This window comes from Aquarana catesbeiana, linkage group LG02 (assembly GCF_042186555.1).
Source record: "Aquarana catesbeiana isolate 2022-GZ linkage group LG02, ASM4218655v1, whole genome shotgun sequence".
In the NCBI taxonomy this organism is placed as follows: Eukaryota; Metazoa; Chordata; class Amphibia; order Anura; family Ranidae; genus Aquarana; species Aquarana catesbeiana.
The window spans coordinates 168,163,704-168,185,317 of NC_133325.1; the positions used below are offsets into that span (position 1 = coordinate 168,163,704).

General features: G+C 43.3%; 1 protein-coding gene across 2 annotated transcripts in view; it reads right to left on the reverse strand.

Annotated features, from left to right (window-relative positions):
- Nucleotides 1-21,614, reverse strand: part of PIP4K2C (phosphatidylinositol-5-phosphate 4-kinase type 2 gamma) — a 174,482-nt gene that overhangs the window by 132,000 nt on the left and 20,868 nt on the right. For both annotated transcript variants that reach the window (XM_073613779.1, XM_073613778.1), the window contains exon 2: nt 3,467-3,564. In XM_073613779.1, the coding sequence (XP_073469880.1) occupies nt 3,467-3,564 (98 nt within the window). The remainder of the gene's footprint in view (nt 1-3,466; nt 3,565-21,614) is intronic.

Here is a 21,614-nt window from a genome sequence, read left to right on the forward strand (position 1 = left end):
TCGCAGCAAAATCACATTTGCAAAAATCGAAAACGCACAGCAAAAAGCACTGCAGAAACAGATCAAAAGCAAACTGCATAGGTCTGTACTAGGGCTGGGTAAAAAAAAAAAAAAAAAATCGATCAAAATCTTGAATCGAGTTGAGAGATCAAATCGATTCAAAATTTAAGCAAATCGATTTTTTTAGATTTTTTTTTTTCATCCACGCGGTGTCAGCGCGGTCCTGAGGAGATGCAGGCAGGAGTTTTTAGGCGAGGCCGCGGCTTCGACCTAGTCCGCACACAGTATAAAATGACCATGGTGGTTGAAGCATAAAAAGGTGAATGTCTGTGCATGGCCTAGTCCAAGCCCCGACTTAAACCCCATTGAAAATCTGTGGAATGACTTAAAGACTACAGTCCACAAACGACCACCATCAAATGTAACTGAACTTCAGCAGTTCTGCACAGAGTGGCAAAATCTAAATGTGCAAAGTTTGTAGAGACATATCCCAACAGACTAAAAGCTGTAATTATAAAGGTGGTTCAACAAAATACTGACACAAGGGGGTGATCTTTAATTTGAGGGTATTTACATCCAAATCAGGTGAACAGTATAGGAATTACAACAGTTTGTATATGTGCCTCACACTTTTTAAAGGGACCAAAAGTAAATGGGGCAGATTAACAATCATCCATCAAACTTTCACTTCTTAACCACTTCAATACAGGGCACTTATACACCTTCCTGCCCAGACCAATTTTCAGCTTTCAGTGCTGTCGCAGTTTGAATGACAATTGCGCGGTCATCCATCACTGTACCCAAACTAAATTTTTATCATTTTGTTCCCACAAATAGAGCTTTCTTTTGGTGGTATTTGATCACCTCTGCATTTTTTATTTTTTGCTAAACAAATAAAAAAAGACCGAAAATTTTGAAAAAAATGAAAGTTTTGCTTTTGTTTCTGTTATAAAATTTTGTAAATAAGTTTTCTCTTTCACTGATGGGAACTGATAAGGCGGCACCAATGAGCGGGCACTGATATGCGGCACCGATTGGCACTGATAAGCAGCGCTGATGGGCACTCATGGGTGGCACTGGTGGGCACTGAAAGGCTGCAAAGATGGGTTCTTATGGCTGGCACTGATAGGCGGCACTGCTGGGCATTGATACGTGGCACTGATATGAGGTACTGAGGCATCCCTGGTGGCACTGGCAGGCATTGTGAGTGGGCACTGATTGGCAGCTGCCTGGGCATTGATTGGCAGCTGCCTGGGCACTGATTGGCATTTCCCTGGGGGTCTAGGGGGGGCATACCTGGGGGTCCAGTGTGGATGGCCATCCTGGTGGTCCTGGGCGGCATGATGGTGGTCCTGGGAGGGATCCGAGGGGGGGCTGTGCTGATAAACAATCAGCACAGACCCCCCGTCAGGAGAACAGCCGATCGGCTCTCCTCTACTCGCATCTGTCAGACGCGAGTGAGGAAAAGCCGATCACCGGCTCTTCCTATTTACATGGTGATCAGCTGTGATTGGACACGGCTGATCACGTGGTAAAGAGTCTCCGTCAGAGACTCTTTACCTAGATCGGAGTTGCGGTGTGTCAGATTGACACACCGCAACAACGATCGCCATGATGAGCGCCCCCGGGGGCGCGCAGCGGATTAATATCCTGAGGACATCATATGACACAGTCAGGTTATTGAAACCACTTTGCCGCTGTCATTCTGCTATATGGCGGGCGGCAAGTGGTTAATACTTGGTTGCAAATCCTTTGCAGTCAATTACAGCCTGAAGTCTGGAACGCACAGACATCACCAGACGCTGGGTTTCATCCCTGGTGATGCTCTGCCAGGCCTCTACTGCAACTGTCTTCAGTTCCTGCTTGTTCTTGGGGCATTTTCCATTCAGTTTTGTCTTCAGCAAGAGAAATGCATGCTCAATCGGATTCAGGTCAGGTAATTGACTTGGCCATTGCATAACATTCCACTTCTTTCCCTTAAAAAACTCTTTGGTTGCTTTTGCAGTATGCTTCGGTCATTGACCATCTGTACTGTGAAGCGCCGTCCAATGAGTTCTGAAGTATTTTGCTGAATATGAACATATAATATTGCCCAAAACACTTCAGAATTCATCCTGCTGCTTTTGTCAGTAGTCACATCAATAAATACAAGAGAACAAGTTCCACTGGCAGCCATACATGCCCACGCCATGACACTACCACCACCATGTTTCACTGATGAGATGGTATGCTTTGGATCAAGAGCAGTTCCTTTCCTTCTCCATACTCTTCTCATCACTCTGGTACAAGGTGATCTTGGTCTCATCTATCCATAGGATGTTGTTCCAGAACTGTGAAGGCTTTTTTAGATGTTGTTTGGCAAACTTTAATCTGGCCTTCCTGTTTGAGGCTCACCAATGGTTTACACCTTGTGATGACCCCTCTGTATTCACTCTGGTGAAGTCTTCTCTTGATTGTTGACTTTGACACACATACACCTACCTCCTGGAGAGTGTTCTTGATCTGGCCAACTGTTGTGAAGGGTGTTTTCTTCACCAGGGAAAGAATTCTTCGGTCATCCACCACAGTTGTTTTCCTGCTCTTCCTGGTCTTCTGGTGTTGCCGAGTTCACTGGTGCGTTCTTTCTTTTTAAGAATGTTCCAAACAGTTGATTTGGCCACACCTAATGTTTTTGCTATCTCTGATGGGTTTGTTTTGTTTTTTCAGCCTAATGACGGCTTGCTTCACTGATAGTGACAGCTCTTTGGATCTCATATTGAGAGTTGACAGCAACAGACTCCAAATGCAAATAGCACACTTGAAATGAACTCTGGACCTTTTATCTGCTCCTTGTAAATGGGATAATGAGGGAATAACACACATCTGGCCATGGAACAGCTGAGCAGCCAATTGTCCCATTACTTTTGGTCCCTTAAAAAGTGGGGAGGCACATATACAAACCGTTGTAATTCCTACACTGTTCACCTGATTTGGATGTAAATACCCTCAAATTAAAGCTGAAAGTCTGCAGTTAAAGTACATATTGTTCATTTCAAATCCATTGTGGTGGTGTATAGAGCCAAACAGATTAGAATTGTGTCGATGTCCCAATATTTATGGACCTGACACACATACCTAAACTGATGAATACATTTCCTTTTTTATATTTTTGGGATAGGTATTATAGCAGAAAGTAAAAAAATATATATATGTTTTTCCTCTTCAAAACTGTTGGTCTTTTTTGTTTATAGCACAAAAAATAAAACCTGCAGAGGTGATCAAATACCACCAAAAGAAAGCTCTATTTGTGGGGGAAAAAATGTTTGGGTACAGTGTTGCACGACCATGCAAGTGCCAGTTAAAGTGACGCAGTGCCGTATCGCAAAAAATGGCCTGGTCATTAAGGGGGCAAATCCTTAAAGGGGCTAAAGTGGTTAAAGGGGGGTGAGTCTTTTCTACATCCACTGTAGAAGCCCTTTAATCTTACCTGTTAAAAAGGTGATTTGTCACTTTAATTTTTGAATTGGCTTTAAAGTCATCTGGCAAGAGCATCACTGGAACTGGAACTTGATTAAGTTCATTGATCTAAAAAAAAAAAAAAAAAAAAAGGGATTAAAAGAAAAGGAATGAACACTCCTTCAACCAGTGTCAAGTCATTAGATAGTTATTAGTAGGCACCAGCTCCCAAAAAATGTACATATGTTCTTCTATTGCAAAACCAAATCCTTAAAAAAAAAAAAAAAAAAAAAAAAAAAAAAAAAAAAAAAAAAAAAAAAAAAAAAAAGAAAAAAAATTGTGTAGCTGCTACTTTAAGGCCCCTTTCACACTTGTACGACCTGAAAGTCGTGTGACTTTGACGCGACTTAAAGCAATGCCTGTGTAATCTTTAGGTCTATGGACCTGAAGTCACATCAAAGTCAGACCAAACTAATTCAGGGACTACTCTGAAGTCGCTGCGACTTGAAGTTGCACAGATATGAAAGGTACTCATTGGAAATCATGGGGTACGACTTGTCATGTGACTTTGCAGTCCCAAGTCGCAGGACAAGTCACACAAGCGTGATAGGGGCCTAAGTGTTTTTCACAATTTAAACAACTTGCAAAAAAATATATAATTAAGCTTGGTGCTCCAACACTAAATTACTTTACAACATGTAGATTGGAACACACAGCTGCCAGGTACCTCTGCCAATGAAAAGCTGCATAGGATCGACAGCGCATGCGATTAAGCTACACACACAGTCGGCGCCGCTGGGGAGACTGAGGAGGAGAGCAGAGGAAGAGATTACTCCGGCTGCTACGGAGACCTGTTTGTGACAGCGGAAAGCAGCTGTGAGAACAGGAGGTGGAGGCTGGCAACCGCATGACAAGGCATGGTTGTGTTTGCCACCTGTGCCCTAGAGAATAAAATGGCGGTCATTGCAATACTTTGTCACGCCATATTTGCGCAGTGGTCTTACAAGTGCAATTTTTGGGGGAAAAAATACACTTTGTTTTTTTTAGTTAAAAAGTAAAAAAAAACAGTAAAGTTACCCCAATTTCTTTCTAGATTGTGAAAGATAATGTTATGCCGAGTAAATCGATACCAAACATGTCACGCTTCAAAATTGCGTGGAATGGCGACAAACTTTGGCACTTAAAAATCTCCATTGGCAACGTTTAAAAATTTTTACGTTACCAGTTTTGAGTTACAGAGGAGGTTTAGCACTAGAATTATTGCTCTTGCTCTAAAGATCGCGGCGATACCTCAAGTGTGGTTTGAACACTGTTTCCATATGTGGGAGCAACTTACGTATAAGTTTGCTTCTGCGCGCGAGCTCGGCGGGACAGGGCACTTTAACATTTTTTTTTTCCTATTTATTTTACCTTTTATTTTTACACTGTCCTTTAAAAAATGGGGTCACTTTTATTCCTATTACAAGGAATGTAAACATCTCTTGTAATAGAAAAAAAAAAAGCATGACATGACCTCTTAACCTCCCTGGCGGTATGATTATTTCAGATTTTAGGTGCTGAAAGCGGTACAATTATTTTGCACAGAAATTTGGCGTTTTATATTGTAGGCCTGTAATTCTCAGGAATAGTTCACTTAAATCTGTCCAAACAAGAGTCTAGTAGACATCCCGGGTATGATAAAGTTTGAAAAACGAAATAAAAAATTATAATATAATAAATAACTATAAATAATTAAAACACATAATAATATAATAATAATAAAAATTATATAATAATGTAATCAAATCAAAAACACTGAAATTTGCTCAGTTGCAGAATTTTAGCTTTTATTACTTTTAGTGTTTGATGACGGATCTCCCCACAAATCACTATCGCTTAATTCTGCAAGTGATTATAATTTATTATCGCTTTTTTCTAGCTGGTCTAAAACCACTTTTGATGTAAAGAGACAGTTTTGGTTGCTATGGACAATCTCCAGTTTCCTGGCAGAAAGAACAGTTTTATATATATAAAACTGCATGCAGGACACTGGGCAGACCACTAGGGACAAAGGGGATGTGTAGTTATTTGATACAGTACTGTAATCTGTAAGATTACAGTATGCTGTATCTATACTATGTGTTTCACTTTTGAATTTACCGCCGAACTCCGTCCCCGTGCGTCGCAACGCTCGCAGGGAACGGAGCTCGGCACTGTGAATCGAGCGAGACACAGCGGCTCGCCGATCACAGCGGGGAGACATCGCAGGATCCAGGGGACAAGGTAAGTAAACTCTTCCTGGATCCTGCGATGCAAGCCCGAGTCTGGCTCGGGGATACCGCTTTTGGTATGTAAAATCCACCCCGAGCCAGACTCGGGAATACCGCCAGGGGGGTTAAATGTGAGAACTGGGGTCAGAAAGACTTCAGATCTCATATTTTCACTAAAATGCAATATAAAAAAAAAAATTCCCTTTTAAGAGCATTGGGCGGAAGTGATCGTCTCCGCTGCTACCGACAGCTCCGGTAGACGACCGGAGGGGGGCCCTCTCTCGCCACCGATAAAAGCGATCTTGCTGCGAATCCGCCACAGAGACCACTTTTATCATAGAGAAACGCACACCGTTCCTGAAAATACTGGGGTTATGGCAGCTAGCTGCTGCCACAACAACGGTATTTAGCGTCAAAGTACTGACGTACAGGTTCGGCGATTTGGGTGATGTTCTGAAAGTCTCTATTAGGAGAGGGGCTGTGAGCCTTTCCTGCAATCAGCTGTCTTGGCTGTATGCCCAGACTTCAGTGCACTGCTAACCAGGAAGAGAAAATCTCCTAACAGGATCTGAACATTCTAAAAAAATATATAAAGTTAAAGACAGCAGATATACACGTAAAATTTATGTAGGGAAATTTGTTTCATCTCTCTGTATCTGAGGCTGTTCACTTCATTGGGTATATGTGAGGGTTTACATCTACTTTAAATCTCTAAATAAAAGTCCCATCCGCCAATGGATGGGAAGGTGTTCTAAAGTCTATTTTTTGGGGGCAGGCCGCAGGCGCCTTCTAATAGCCAATTATCTAATGGATATTGATGTATTTTTATAACATCATATATAGGGTAGCCTCTCAAATATATCACGCGGGTTGAGGAGAGAGATTTTAGAACACATATATTTATAAATATAGGTTGTTGTAAAGTGATCTGGCCGAGGTTCACACTGGTATCACACGATCATACAACTGTCTTCCGACTTTGCCCTGCGACACTGGTCTACTTCCATCCGACTTGAGTGAACAGGATACGATTTTGCTTTGACTTTGGGATAGTCCTTTTGACCAATCAACACAATCCCAGTGTGACAAATTCCATTTCCATTTTCCTGCTGCTGTTCTCACCATGTCAGATGTCACAAGGCGAATGGTTAGGACGAGGATCTGACTTTGATCCAACTTCAATGATACTGAATGTGCTAAAAAAGGACCAAAGTCGAACCAAAGTAGAGCAGGAACCTTTTCTAAAGTCAGACCGACTTGTGTCAGACCAGTTAAGACGGCTCTCACAGGGTACCATCGATTTGTACATGTCATGCGACATGTGCTCCCAAAGTCGGAGCGCATGTTGCACCAGTGTGAACCAGGCCTTAGTGTGGCAGTGTCAAGTCATGCCTCAAAGTTTAAAAGGGTATTTTACTTTACAAAATGTTTCTGCTTATCAGTCATGCTCAGCACAGTGGCTTCTCCGCAATGTTCTCTTGTACTTACAAAAAAGTTATCCAGTAGTGAGCATTTTTTAGCAACTGAAAAGTAAGTTGCACAACATTTATAATTCATTATCCAAGAATTGTCAAGTACCCCGTCATCAGACCACTATGACAGGTTTCAGGAGTGTGTGGCCGTCATCCTGCCAGAAGGAGTTTTCAACATTTTAATGAAGGTAGAATACATACCTGTCCTGTAGGAAATAGGTTGTTTATATGCCGACCTCCTCCTGAAATGCCTGGCTTCAATATATTGTAAGGCTACTTTCACACTGTAGCTGCTCCGCGTTAGCGGTAAAGCACTGCTAGTTTTAGCAGCGCTTTGTGGCCGAAGAGTTAAAAGCACCCGTGTTGTGGCGCTTTGGCAGTACTGCCCATTCAATTCAATGGGCTGAGCATTTTTGGAGAGGTGTAACCGCCTCAAAGATGCTGCTTGCAGGACTTTCCAGAACATCCCGCAAGCACACCGCCTCAGTATGAAAAGTTACTTTTAGGTGAGGAAATATATAATAAAACGAATGTCACTGTAAAATCACCATCTTAAAAGTGGTAAGTGTCAGCATAGCAGTACATACTGTCAGTAGGGCAACAGACGGTGTGTGCACACTGTCAGTCAGTAAAGCAGAGGACTTTGTCAGTAGGGCAGTGGACAATGTCAATAGTTTTTTTGTATTTTTTACATTTTTTTTATTACAATTTTTTTTAGCAGACTTGTTGGGGGGGCTTTGGAGAAATATCAGGGGTCTAAACAGACCTCTGTTGTCTCTTTTGAGACAGAGAAAGGGGGTAGAGGACACATCTTAATCTGCATTTCTGCAGCCTCAGTTGCACAGAAGGAACAGGAAGGAGCTCTGCATTACAGCTGCCACAGGGGGAATCATAAAGAGGTTCAGTTCCAGTAAATGCCACATCCTGTCAGGGAATCGGAAAGGAAGGGACGTGATCCACCAGTCACCTGCATGCAATAGATGGGTTGCCAACCCCTGCTATAACTTATATCAAAAGCAAATGTCCACATAGCAAAAACTAAGTTTTTCCATTAAGGCCCAGATAATCCAATTCTCAACCTATATGTACATTTGCATTCTGTAATAATCAAGATCTCCACCCTCTTTTTGGCATATAAACAGCCAAAGGAAAAAAAAAAAATGAGGCTTTGAAATAAGTATAAGCAAAATGAAACACCACCGAGTAACAAAATACCACTTAATATCTCATCGGATGTTACCTGTTACAGGGAGAACACGGTCCTTGCAAAATGAAAAGTGCTGCCTATCTAAATAAAAATGCATGAATAAATAAATAGGGTGTTTTAAGGGAAGGTTTTCAGGGACTTACATGGTGCTACCGGCATACAAAGCAACAGTCTAAGGGCTCTCGCCTCTAACCCTAGCCTGTCATTGCCTCTTTAGGCGTGTCCATGTGACAGCTAGGTCACCAGGTTATCTGTCCATCTTAGCAGCTCTTTAGGAAAGAGGTTGCTGCCAGAGCCTTCCTCTTCGTAAGTACAGTTACCCCTCTCAACCCAGCCACACCCCCAATCCCTCGCACATTCCATCTTATCTATGAGAATCACACAGCCAACAGGAATGGCACCCACATCACCTGATGCCAACATCACTCCACAATAAATTTATGGTAGAGACAGGAAGTCGCTCCAACACTTTACCTGCAGCCATTGGCTGAAATGTTTACTCTTTTGGCATTAATTGAGCAATGTGGACATCTGTGAGCAAGCGGTGGCTGCACCTTTCTGCTCCTCCACAGAAAAAGCGCACTTTTTTTGTTGGTTTCCGCTATATCGCAGTAAGACAGTGTGTATGGAGGTACCTCAGCCTTGAAGGCGACTCACACACAGCAGAAAGACATACATGGATCTCCTTTCAGACTGTCGCTTGCGGTTTAAAAAAGACTGGGCTCCATTCACATAACCAGATGGCATGCGGCATGTAGGTGTCCAGACACATTTTCCCTAAATACTGCAAGCAATCCTGAAACTGTAAATTCACTATACCCTTTTGCGGCATTTACCACAAAATCCTAAAAATGCTCAGTAAATACTGCATGAACAGACGTTAAACTCAATTCACAGAAGGAAACAATTAAATGCATACGGTAAAAGGAATTGGTCGAGTTACGCGGTTAAGAAGCGGGCGACCACCAGCATCCTCCTCCACCTGTAAGCCTCGGTTCAATGCCGATAATGCGAATTTCGCTCCTGCACGCCACCAGCTCACATCCATTGTCACTCATTAATAATGTCCCGTACGGACAGTACTTAAGACTAAGGAGAAATTGCAGTGAAAACGTTCACTTCGAATCCGAGGCTAGAGCACTAAGAGCACGTCTCAAGGCACGAGGCTATAGTAATAAATGCCTTAAAAGAGCTTACCTCAGAGCCAAAAAGAGTGATTGCAGCCAACTCATTCATGGCCGCACCAATGCTAAACCAGATCCAGGCTTAAGAGTAATCACAACCTTTTCCGGTCAACATCAGAAATGCGTGATTTGCTACAGAAGCATTGGTATTTGCTGATGGGTGACCCCAGGGTGTCCAAACATCTCAAGGATCACCCTGAGATCACCTACAGACGATCTCGGTCAATTAGGGATCACATTGTTCACAGCCACTATGCTCCCCTGTCTGTAACTGCTACTAAAAACAAGGCAACAATACCCTGTCACAAGTGTGACTTCTGTAGGTACATTTATTCATCTCGCAATATCGTTCTTCCAAATGGACGGCTTTATAATCCAAACTTTTTAGCCACATGCCAATCCATCGGTATAGTCTATATTATGATATGCGAGTGTAATGCATTTTATGTGGGGAAGACCAAACGTCCCTTTTTCCACAGAATTAGAGACCATGTTTCCTTAGTAAATAAAAAAAAGATGGAAACTCCCATCAGTCGACATATGGGGTTATGTCACCAGTTTGATGACAGCAAAATGCACTTTTTCGCCCTGGAGTACGACCCCCCCAACTGAAAGGGGTGGAGATTACGATAGGACTTTATTACAACGTGAGACTAAATGGATTTTTAGTCTAAACGCTTTGAAACATCCTGGGCTGAATGACGTTCTGAGTTACAAACCCTTTCTTTAAATTTTGTCTGTCAGTATGTAATACATTCCTTTTTTTTTTTTTTTTTTTTCCCACACAATTTATATCGTGTTTCCAATTCCATCTGTTAGAATTAATGGTTTATGGATTTTGAATTTTGAGGTTATACTCTACACTCTAAATGCGATTTTCCATTGAGACTTTTATTATTGACACAGTATTTAATTTGTGCATTATTGGGGTTTTTTCTCTCTCCTCCCAGCCCGTCACCTCCCACTCCTTTTTTAGCATGTATGGACACCCGGGGCACTCATCGGTTCAGCTCCTAATCAATGTTTTGGCTGTATGTTTGCCCCTTCATTGACAACCAATGCAGTGTCGCCTCTCCCGGCTATTCATGCGTGAGAATAGTCTATTTATTTTATCTATTAATTTCCCCTTAGCCTTAGGGCTTCCGTAGTGCCTATCCTGGGCATGGGACTTTCAAAGATGGCCGCGGGTCAATCAAAGACCTCTGACGCCGCTTAAGCTGCTTCCGCACTGAGGCCGGGAGGCACGCGCATGCGCGGTTGCCTCTTCTCGGTCCGCAGCGTGGCGGCGAGTCAGACGCCGTCACGCTGGAGAGGTTTAAAAAGCGGGCTTTCCCGCTACTCTCTGTCATTCCCTCTAGACACGCTGGGCAGGCAGACGTCCCTGGATACCTTTGGCTGGTGTTACAATCGGCTTCTACACCCACAAGTAAGCTCCTCTGATTGGTTCTTTGATTTCCTTATATCTAGCCTTATCTATTTTACTCCTAATCACGTATTTGAACTTAGTCCATTTTTTGTTATTTTACCCATAGGTTCTTTGTGCTAGGCTGCAGATGACCTTCTAGGTCTGACCACCCACTATATTTTTTGTGGGTGCTCGAACCCTGCATCCTGCCCCTTGTTCAGCTGCTATCCTGCTGCATAAAAAGAACCACCTATCTGCATATTCAGCAATCAGACTTTTCATCATCTTTTGGATGTTGATCCTTTATTTATGAATTGATTCTACTTACTATATTGAAGGTACTTTATTGCAACACTGCTATTCCTTTTACTTCGCCTAATGTTAGCTTATTTATGCTTTTGACTTATGCATCAGATCCTATGACACCCCTTTTTTCTCGTTTCCAGAGAATTTCATCCACCGTTGCAATCTTTTTTATCCCTCTCTGCATGCTAATCAGTGAGGTGCGGACTGGAGGGAGAATTTTCCGCTTGCACAGATTTCCTTTGTAAAACTTAGATTCTTTTTTTCCCCCGATTTACGGGTAAGATCAATGTACAAGTTATGACGTGATGTATGCTGAATCAAATGTGTACACATATGTATTGTGTGTGGTTTTTTTTTTTTTTTTCATATACATTATTTTTTATCTATATTATTTCTTCGTTTTACGATACATTCCACCTTTGGGTCTATATATTGTAAAAACTCTCTCTAATGATTCTTTTCAACAATTGTCCTTTTTTGACTTAATGGATATACATTATATTTTAGCAGACATAAAATTCTTATTGCTACCTTATAGTTGATCTAATGCCACATTATGTCTCCTGAAGAAGCTTAAGAAAGCGAAACATGTTGAGAAAGTGGTATCAACTTTTGTATCAATTATCCTATTTGCTTTGTAAAAGTGTTTTTTTCTTTGTCTGTTTTTTTTAAGATTGTTAAATAAAAGATCTTTTTATTCTACTTTTTCTACCTCATTTACCTCAGCACCGTTAAAAGTCCCGGGGCCTGTACCTGGCCCCAATGTCCCCTCTCATTACAAATGTACTTTCTGGGATGTGGTGCTTCTGATTTTTCCTCTCTTCCATTTTTCAAAACCAATAGACAATACTACAGGAAGTGGAGGGCACATGTTTACTGTACATGAATTCTGTGCAGAGTGGAGCTCCAGTGACTGCAGTCTGCATACTGAGCCATTCTGTTGTTCTTATTTATTGAGCCTGGGATTTACAGAAATACAAGATATTTTTGGATAACCAGGATCACTTAAGGAGATACCATATCTGGAGGGGAACCCCCGGGGACAACTCTACTGGAATCCCAGATGTCATCCACGGCCAGACAATACATGCCTATTACCCCTGCAGGGGTGTAGGGAGCCGGCGAGTGGGGATCCTTGAGGGGGAGCACCGCAAGTCACTGGATTTAAAATTGATGTCATCACAAAAGTCACTATCCACAGGAATCCTATTCATGGTGGAACTTCATGCAATTCTATGCAATTATATCTATGTTGGAACTCTGTAATTTGGGACTTTTTCATATACGATAATTTTTATTCCTGATAATTTTTATAGGTTTCATTTTTTCAAAAAAAAAAAAAAAATTTCTCAATATTTCACTAATATTGCACTTTCTAAATGTGGTAGTATTGAACTTTGATTACACTCTCCACCTGCTCAGTCATACGGGTGAGAGCACGGGGAGTTGCATGAACTATTGGGTGTCAAGATGCATTTTCAGATCAATGTTATTAATGCACAGGTTTCATTATAAAAGGATAATTTGCATTTAGTAATTCATAGATATCTATTCTTCACGCACTAGAGGGAATGTTTATTGATTGTTTGATTTATTTAGTATATAATTTACTGGATTAATTCACATTTGGGTGGAAGGGTAACCATTTATATCCTAGGATTAGGAGGCACTGGTTTTGCATACAGTAGCACGGGTTATTAACCCTACTGGGCACACACCCACTCAATATATTTATACACATCCAGGTATTCTATACAGGTAGCGCCACTCGCCCCTATCTATAAGCTCTCAATATTATAGCTCACCCCTTTGGGGGTGTGTAAGGGGAGGCTGCAAACCTGCTTCCAGTCTGTGAGCGCGGAAATTCTTTTACACTTTAATAAGTCTCGATCCGCCAGCTGCCCTGACTAACACCAGTCTCAGAGAGTGGAACAGAGCAGGAGAGATGCTGACTGACAGTCAGCAGCTCTCCTCTCAGGGAGGAGTGAGAACTGAGCCATCGGCGATGTTCGTGGCTCAGTTCTCAGTGCAGACACCCCAGGGACAGCTGCAGCATCGGTCTGATGCTGCATCCACCTAGGTAAAGTATGAATCTTAAAAAAAAAACAAAAAACCCATACTTCTCTTTTAATGCATTCTATGCATTAAGATAAAAAGCCTTCTGTTGACAGTAGAGCTGCACAATTTTTTTATTGAATAATCGCAATCTCAATTCAAGCCCCCTCATGAACTTAACCCAGCATTTCCACGATTCATTCATTTAACAAGTGCAGAGTCATTCTCTGCTCATTTAGCTGTCAGAAAAAAAAAAGCCATGTTTATCAACATAACTATGAACAAAGTATAATTTGGTTCTTTTAGATCAAAGCAATTAAAAGGAGCCTTAAAGGCAGGTGTGTTTTTTTTTTTTTTTCTTAAAGCGGAGGTCCCGCCCACCGCTGCAAAAATTAAAAACTTTTAATAATCGGACACTTACCCGTCCTGGAGTCCAGCGATGTCGGCAACGCAGCTGATGTTTCCAGTGTCGGAAGCAATTGCAGCCCCTGATGACCCTAATGGCTCACTCTGACCAGCCTCCTTAGATCGGGATGGTGTTGCAGAGGGAGGGTTCCTAGGACTTAAGGGCGACCCCTTGTTGCCCTTGCTCTTTGTGGCATTTGAACCACCTCCTCTGGATATAGTGCTGAGCACAAACGCAGAGGTAGCACAAAAAAATGCACCCACTGCTGAGTAATAGTCCAGCAACTGCCGCTGCTATTAAGCTCAGCCTGATGCTTTAAAATAAATGTGCCTGGGAATGCCTGTGTCACCCAATCACATGCCACTTGTCCGCTCCTCCTAGCTCTATGCACCTGAAAAAGGTGCATTTTATAACTATGCAGCCCACGTTGAGGATGCTCAATTCGTGCCAACGCCACTAAACCCCGCCCCCTTTCCCCGACCACCCACCTCCAATTTTAAATTAGATTGTTTCCCGCGCGAGCGGGCTCCGATCCAGACCGGACCGCATGGGGGAGGACTGGGGGAAGGGAGAGCCGCCGAAGGAAACCGTCATGGTGGCGGGAGCGGCGCGGTACACCGCCATCTAGCGCCATACTCCCTCTGCCTGGAGGAAGCTATCTAGGTGGGGGGACATTCCTGGGAGAAGAAAACCCCCCTTCCCTACGACTTTACCTGGAGCCTGGGCCTGGAGGAAGTGTGCAGCTTGAAACACAGAGGTGGGACTGATCAGCATGAACAGGTACGTGCTCTTGACAGCCCCAGGTGGTGACTATAGGCATAGCAACATTTACTTTAACCACTTAAGGACCGTCTAACGCCGATTTACGTCGGCAAAGCGGCACGGGCAGGCAAAATCACGTACATGTACGTGATTTGCCTTTCGCGGGTGGGGACAGGCGGTCCCGTTCTGTTCCCTGGCGATCCGAGATGAGGGGGAGGCCATCCGTTCGTGGCCCCCCCCCCCTCGCGATCGCCGCCGGCCAATGGGAACATTCCTTTGCTGCTGTATGCTAAACAGCAGCAAAGGAAATGATGTCATCTCTCCTCGGCTCGGTAGTTTCCGTTCCAGCGCCGAGGGGAGAAGACATCAATGTGAGTGCACAACACACGCGCACACACACAGTAGAACATGCCAGGCATACAAAACACCCCGATCCCTCCCCGATCGCCCCCCGACCCCCCCCCAATCACCCCCCCCCCCTGTCACAAACTGACACCAGCAGGTTTTTTTTTTTTTTTTCTGATTACTGCATAGTGTCAGTTTGTGACAGTTACAGTGTTGGGACAGTTAGTATTACCCCCCTTTAGGTCTAGGGTACCCCCCTAACCCCCCCTAATAAAGTTTTAACCCCTTGATCACCCCCTGTCACCAGTGTCGCTAAGCGATCATTTTTCTGATCGCTGTATTAGTGTCGCTGGTGACGCTAGTTAGGGACCTAAATATTTAGGTTCGCCGTCAGCGTTTTATAGCGTCAGGGACCCCCATATACTATCTAATAAATGTTTTAACCCCTTGATTGCCCCCTAGTTAACCCTTTCACCACTGATCACCGTATAAACGTTACGGTTGACGCTGGTTAGTTCGTTTATTTTTTATAGTGTCAGGGCACCCGCCATTTATTACCGAATAAAGGTTTAGCCCCCTGATCGCCCGGCGGTGATATGCGTCGCCCCAGGCAGCGTCAGATTAGCGCCAGGACCGCTAACACCCACGCACGCAGCATGCGCCTCCCTTAGTGGTATAGTATCTGAACGCATCAATATCTGATCCGATCAGATCTATACTAGCGTCCCCAGCAGTTTAGGGTTCCCAAAAACGCAGTGTTAGCGGGATCAGCCCAGATACCTGCTAGCACCTGCGTTTTGCCCCTCCGCCCGGCCCACCCAAGTGCAGTATCGATCGATCGCTGTCACTTACAAAACACTAAACGCATAACTGCAGCGTTCGCAGAGTCAGGCCTGATCCCTGCGATCGCTAACAGTTTTTTTGGTAGCGTGTTGGTGAACTGGCAAGCACCAGCCCCAGGCAGCGTCAGGTTAGCGCCAGTACCGCTAACACCCACGCACGCAGCATACGCCTCTCTTAGTGGTATAGTATCTGAACGGATCAATATCTGATCCGTTCAGATCTATACTAGCGTCCCCAGCAGTTTAGGGTTCCCAAAAACGCAGTGTTAGCGGGATCAGCCCAGATACCTGCTAGCACCTGCGTTTTGCCCCTCCGCCCGGCCCAGCCTAGCCCACCAAAGTGCAGTATCAATCGATCACTGTCACTTACAAAACACTAAACGCATAACTGCAGCGTTCGCAGAGTCAGGCCTGATCCCTGCGATCGCTAACAGTTTTTTTGGTAGCGTTTTGGTGAACTGGCAAGCACCAGTGGCCTAGTACACCCCGGTCGTAGTCAAACCAGCGCTGCAGCAACACTTGGTGACGTGGCGAGTCCCATAAGTGCAGTTCAAGCTGGTGAGGTGGCAAGCACAAGTAGTGTCCCGCTGCCACCAAAAAGACAAACACAGGCCCGTCGTGCCCATAATGCCCTTCCTGCTGCATTCGCCAATCCTAATTGGGAACCCACCGCTTTTGCAGCACCCGTACTTCCCCCATTCACATCCCCAACCAAATGCAGTCGGCTGCATGAGAGGCATTTTCTTTATGTCCTCCCGAGTACCCCTACCCAACGAACCCCCCCAAAAAAGATGTTGTGTCTGCAGCAAGCGCGGATATAGGCGTGACACCCGCTATTATTGTCCCTCCTGTCCTGGCAATCCTGGTCTTTGCATTGGTGAATGTTTTGAACGCTACCATGCACTAGTTGAGTATTAGCGTAGGGTACAGCATTCCACAGACTAGACACACTTTCACAGGGTCTCCCAAGATGCCATCGTATTTTGTGAGACCCGAACCTGGAACCGGTTACAGTTATAAAAGTTAGTTACAAAAAAAAGTGTAACAGTTTAAAAATAAGATAAAAAAAGCAGAAAAATAATAAAGAAAAAAAAAAAAAAAAAAAGCACCCCTGTCGCCCCCTGCTCTCGCGCTAAGGCAATCGGCGGTCTGTCGTCAAACGTAAACAGCAATTGCACCATGCATGTGAGGTATCACCGCGAAGGTCAGATCGAGGGCAGTAATTTTAGCAGTAGACCTCCTCTGTAGATCTAAAGTGGTAACCTGTAAAGGCTTTTAAAGGCTTTTAAAAATGTATTTATTTTGTTGCCACTGCACGTTTGTGCGCAATTTTAAAGCATGTCATGTTTGGTATCCATGTACTCGGCCTAAGATCACCTTTTTTATTTCATCAAACATTTGGGCAATATAGTGTGTTTTAGTGCATTAAAATTTAAAAAAGTGTGTTTTTTTCCCCAAAAAATGCGTTTGAAAAATCGCTGCGCAAATACTGTGTGAAAAAAAAAAAATGAAACACCCACCATTTTAATCTGTAGGGCATTTGCTTTAAAAAAATATATAATGTTTGGGGGTTCAAAGTAATTTTTTTGCAAAAAAAAAATAACTTTTTCATGTAAACAATAAGTGTCAGAAAGGGCTTTGTCTTCAAGTGGTTAGAAGAGTGGGTGATGTGTGACATAAGCTTCTAAATGTTGTGCATAAAATGCCAGGACAGTTCAAAACCCCCCAAATGACCCCATTTTGGAAAGTAGACACCCCAAGCTATTTGCTGAGAGGCATGTCGAGTCCATGGAATATTTTATATTGCGACACAAGTTGCGGGAAAGAGACACATTTTTTTTTTTTTTTGCACAAAGTTGTCACTAAATGATATATTGCTCAAACATGCCATGGAAATATGTGAAATTACACCCCAAAATACATTCTGCTGCTTCTCCTGAGTACGGGGATACCACATGTGAGACTTTTTGGGAGCCTAGCCGCGTACGGGACCCCGAAAACCAAGCACCGCCTTCAGGCTTTCTAAGGGCGTAAATTTTTGATTTCACTCTTCACTGCCTATCACAGTTTCGGAGGCCATGGAAAGCCCAGGTGGCACAAAACCCCCCCAAATGACCCCATTTTGGAAAGTAGACACCCCAAGCTATTTGCTGAGAGGTATAGTGAGTATTTTGCAGACCTCACTTTTTGTCACAAAGTTTTGAAAATTGAAAAAAGAAAAAAAAAAGTGTCACTTTCCCACAACTTGTGTCAAAATATAAAATATTCCATGGACTCAATATGCCTCTCAGCAAATAGCTTGGGGTGTCTACTTTCCAAAATGGGGTCATTTTGGGGGGTTTTGTGCCACCTGGGCATTCCATGGCCTCCGAAACTGTGATAGGTAGTGAGGAGCAAAATCAAAAATTTACACCCTTAGAAATCCTGAAGGCGGTGATTGGTTTTCGGGGCCCCGTACGCGGCTAGGCTCCCAAAAAGTCCCACACATGTGGTATCCCCATACTCAGGAGAAGCAGCTGAATGTATTTTGGGGTGCAATTCCACATAGACCAATGGCCTGTGTGAGCAATATATCATTTAGTGATAACTTTTTGTAAATATTTTTTTTTTTTTTTTGTCATTATTCAATCACTTGGGACAAAAAAAATATTCAATGGGTTCAACATGCCTCTCAGCAATTTCCTTGGGGTGTCTACTTTCCAAAATGGGGTCACTTGGGGGGGGTTTTGTACTGCCCTGCCATTTTAGCACCTCAAGAAATGACATAGGCAGTCATAAACTAAAAGCTGTGTAAATTACAGAAAATGTACCCTAGTTTGTAGACGCTATAATTTTTGCGTAAACCAATAAATATACGCTTATTGACATTTTTTTTACCAAAGACATGTGGCCGAATACATTTATGACTAAAATTTAGTTTATTGGATTTTTTTTATAACAAAAAGTAGAAAATATCATTTTTTTTCAAAATTTTCGGTCTTTTTCCGTTTATAGCGCAAAAAATAAAAACCGCAGAGGTGATCAAATACCATCAAAAGAAAGCTCTATTTGTGGGAAGAAAAGGACGCAAATTTCGTTTGGGTACAGCATTGCATGACCGCGCAATTAGCAGTTAAAGCGACGCAGTGCCAAATTGGAAAAAGACCTCTGGTCCTTAGGCAGCATAATGGTCCGGGGCTCAAGTGGTTAAAAGGAGAAAGCCCACAAGAATTAGAAAAAAATCTTTAGGAATCTCCCTTACCTTATCCAGCTACAGGGTTCTGTGGTAACAGACCTAATCTTCACCTCTCACGGTGGGCTCCGTTAGAAAACCTACAGGGACAGAGGCCCCCTTTTTATCGAGGGATCCACAGCCCTGGGCCTGTAAAAAAGCACCCCACCAGGAATATGGCTGAAAAAAAAAAAAAAAAAAAAAACACTGGATCCCGGGGTCCAGCTCTCTAAAAAGAAAAGCGTTACAGGTAAAACCTTGTTTCTTTGGACACGAGGCCTGGGTGGCATTCAATTCGGCCTGGAAAAGACACTTTGAATGGATCCGGTTGCATGGCTTGCCCCAGTAAGGAACATTCCAGCGGAGCCCAGCACATCTTTACTTGTGACCAACACTTAAGACACTGGCGAAAAAACTGAGGTACTCCCGGTAAGGGGAGGGGTTATACGGGGAATTGAACTTCCTGTTTAGGGTGTGCCAGTGTCCGTCACCTGAAGGTGCCATATAACCCATACAGTTATTACTGTGGCTCTGTCCCCCCTGATGTACAATAAAGAAATGCGATTTTAAAAAGGGGGTGATTCTAATGATTCTTTTCTATACCCACTGTATGTAGGTGTGCATATACTAGTCATTTTCTAAATATAGAGAGAGACTTATTAAAACATTTGTAAATTCTAGGAAAAAAAAAAAAAAAAAAAAAACCCACACAAAGGGATCAGAACTGCCCCTGAAAAGACCAGATACGCACCACTAGTTCAGAGTTATGAATCACTCACTACTTTGGAAAACAGCAAGATTATTTCTGCTGGATGGACACTGCAGAGGGATGGCTATTAGGGCAAAGAAAACGACATAAGCAAAAGTATTATTATACGAGATTTATATAGCTCCAACAGTTTACGCAGCGCTTTACAATTTATAGGGGGGACAACACAATTACAGTACAGTTCAATACAAAAGGTACAGGAGGGCCCTGCTCGTAGAGATTACATTCTAAAGGGAGGGGGTGGTGGTACAAAAGGTAATAGCTGCAAAGAATGATTTGATGGGGGTGGCTCAGGGACAGTTATGTGGGTGTGGGATAGGCTTCCCTGAATAAATGAGTTTTCAGGGATCTCCTAAAGCTGGACAGGGCAAGGGCAGACAATAAGCCAGTGTGTAAAAATTACATTTAGGCGGGGTTTCCCATGGACAACTGAATGTAAAAAAAAAAAAAAAATTATTGCAAAACAGCATGGTTCCCCCCCTTCCTAAACCATACGAGGCCACATGCCTTCAACATGGTTTTTTTAACCACAATTTTTTTTTTATTGCTGGATCCGTTGTTAAGGACACAGCAGCCACTCCTTAAAAGCGGTGTTCCGCCGAAAAAAAAAAAAAAAATTTAAAAGCCAGCAGCTACACATACTGCAGCTGCTGGCTTTTAATAAGACACTTACCTGCCCTGGAGTCCAGCGATGTTGGCACCACAGCTAATGTTTCCATCAGCTGCCGCCGTCATTGCGGGTAAGGGTACCCAGCAGTGTAGCCTTACGGCTTAACTGGGAACCCTACTGCGCATGCGCGAGGCCCCACTCCTCTCTCCTACTGGCTCGGCGACAGGGAGAGGAAGGAGCCCCATGGTGATCTCACGGGCCGAGGCCTGGACTCCCAGAAGTGGGAACAGGATACCTGTCAAAAACAGGTATCCTGTCACCCCTCCCCCGCGAAAGGTGCCAATTGTGGCACCAGAGGGGGAGAGGAGACAAATGAGCGGAAGTTCCACTTTTGGGTGGAACTCTGCTTTAACAACCAGCTATTCACTGGTTGTTAAGGACACCAGCGCCCTCAGTTTAAGGGGGGAAAAAAAAAAATAGAAAACCGCTGGGCACTGGCATTTAGCAGAGTTTAAGAGCGGTCAGCGTTTTTTCTGCCACAACGCTGCTGCTCCAGAACATACTGGCAGGGAGGTTTTTTTTCTGGCACTACACTAAACTCACCTTTCACAAAACGCTGCTAAAAGCCTATGTGCGCGCATGAACACATAGGATAACATGAAGGGGAGTTTAGAGGCAGTTGAGAAAAATGTCTGACACCTAAAACAGAAGCTGTAAAAACACCCAGTGTGGATGAGGCCTTACTGTGAACAGGCAGACTTAATTGCAGAAGAGACACGTAATGTTTCTTCTGCAATAAAACACACCTTACCTGCTCACAGCAATCCCCAACATCTAAACTGAGCTGCACTTACAGCGGTTGCCCCGATCCCTGTGTGCTGGAATGGCTAGCTCCTGCACATACACAGAAGTAAGGACATCCTGCGTCAGCCAATAAAGATGGCCAAAAGCTGGTACACAGAAAAATATGCCAGGGAGGGACAAGGACCATTTGAGGAAAGGTGAGAATTCCTCCTTTTAGCTCTGCTTTAAATCCACCCCCAAAAAATTAAATATATTTAAGCTTACCAGTCATTAGGTGTTGCTTTTATTTAAATCTGATTTTTATTTTTAAATCACTTTTTTATTTTAAGAAAATGCTTTTGGAGTTTAAAAAAAAAATCTATCTAAAGATGGTTTTCTATTTAAGAAACAGTAATAATTTAGTTTATTCAGCATGAAATGGAGCTTAGTTATGTAGCATGAGGCTGTATATTCTGCAATATTTACATTTTTGGTAAACTCATTCAATGAATGCAAGCTGAGATAACATGCACTGCATTGATGCATTCACACAATTTCACAGTAACCATGAGA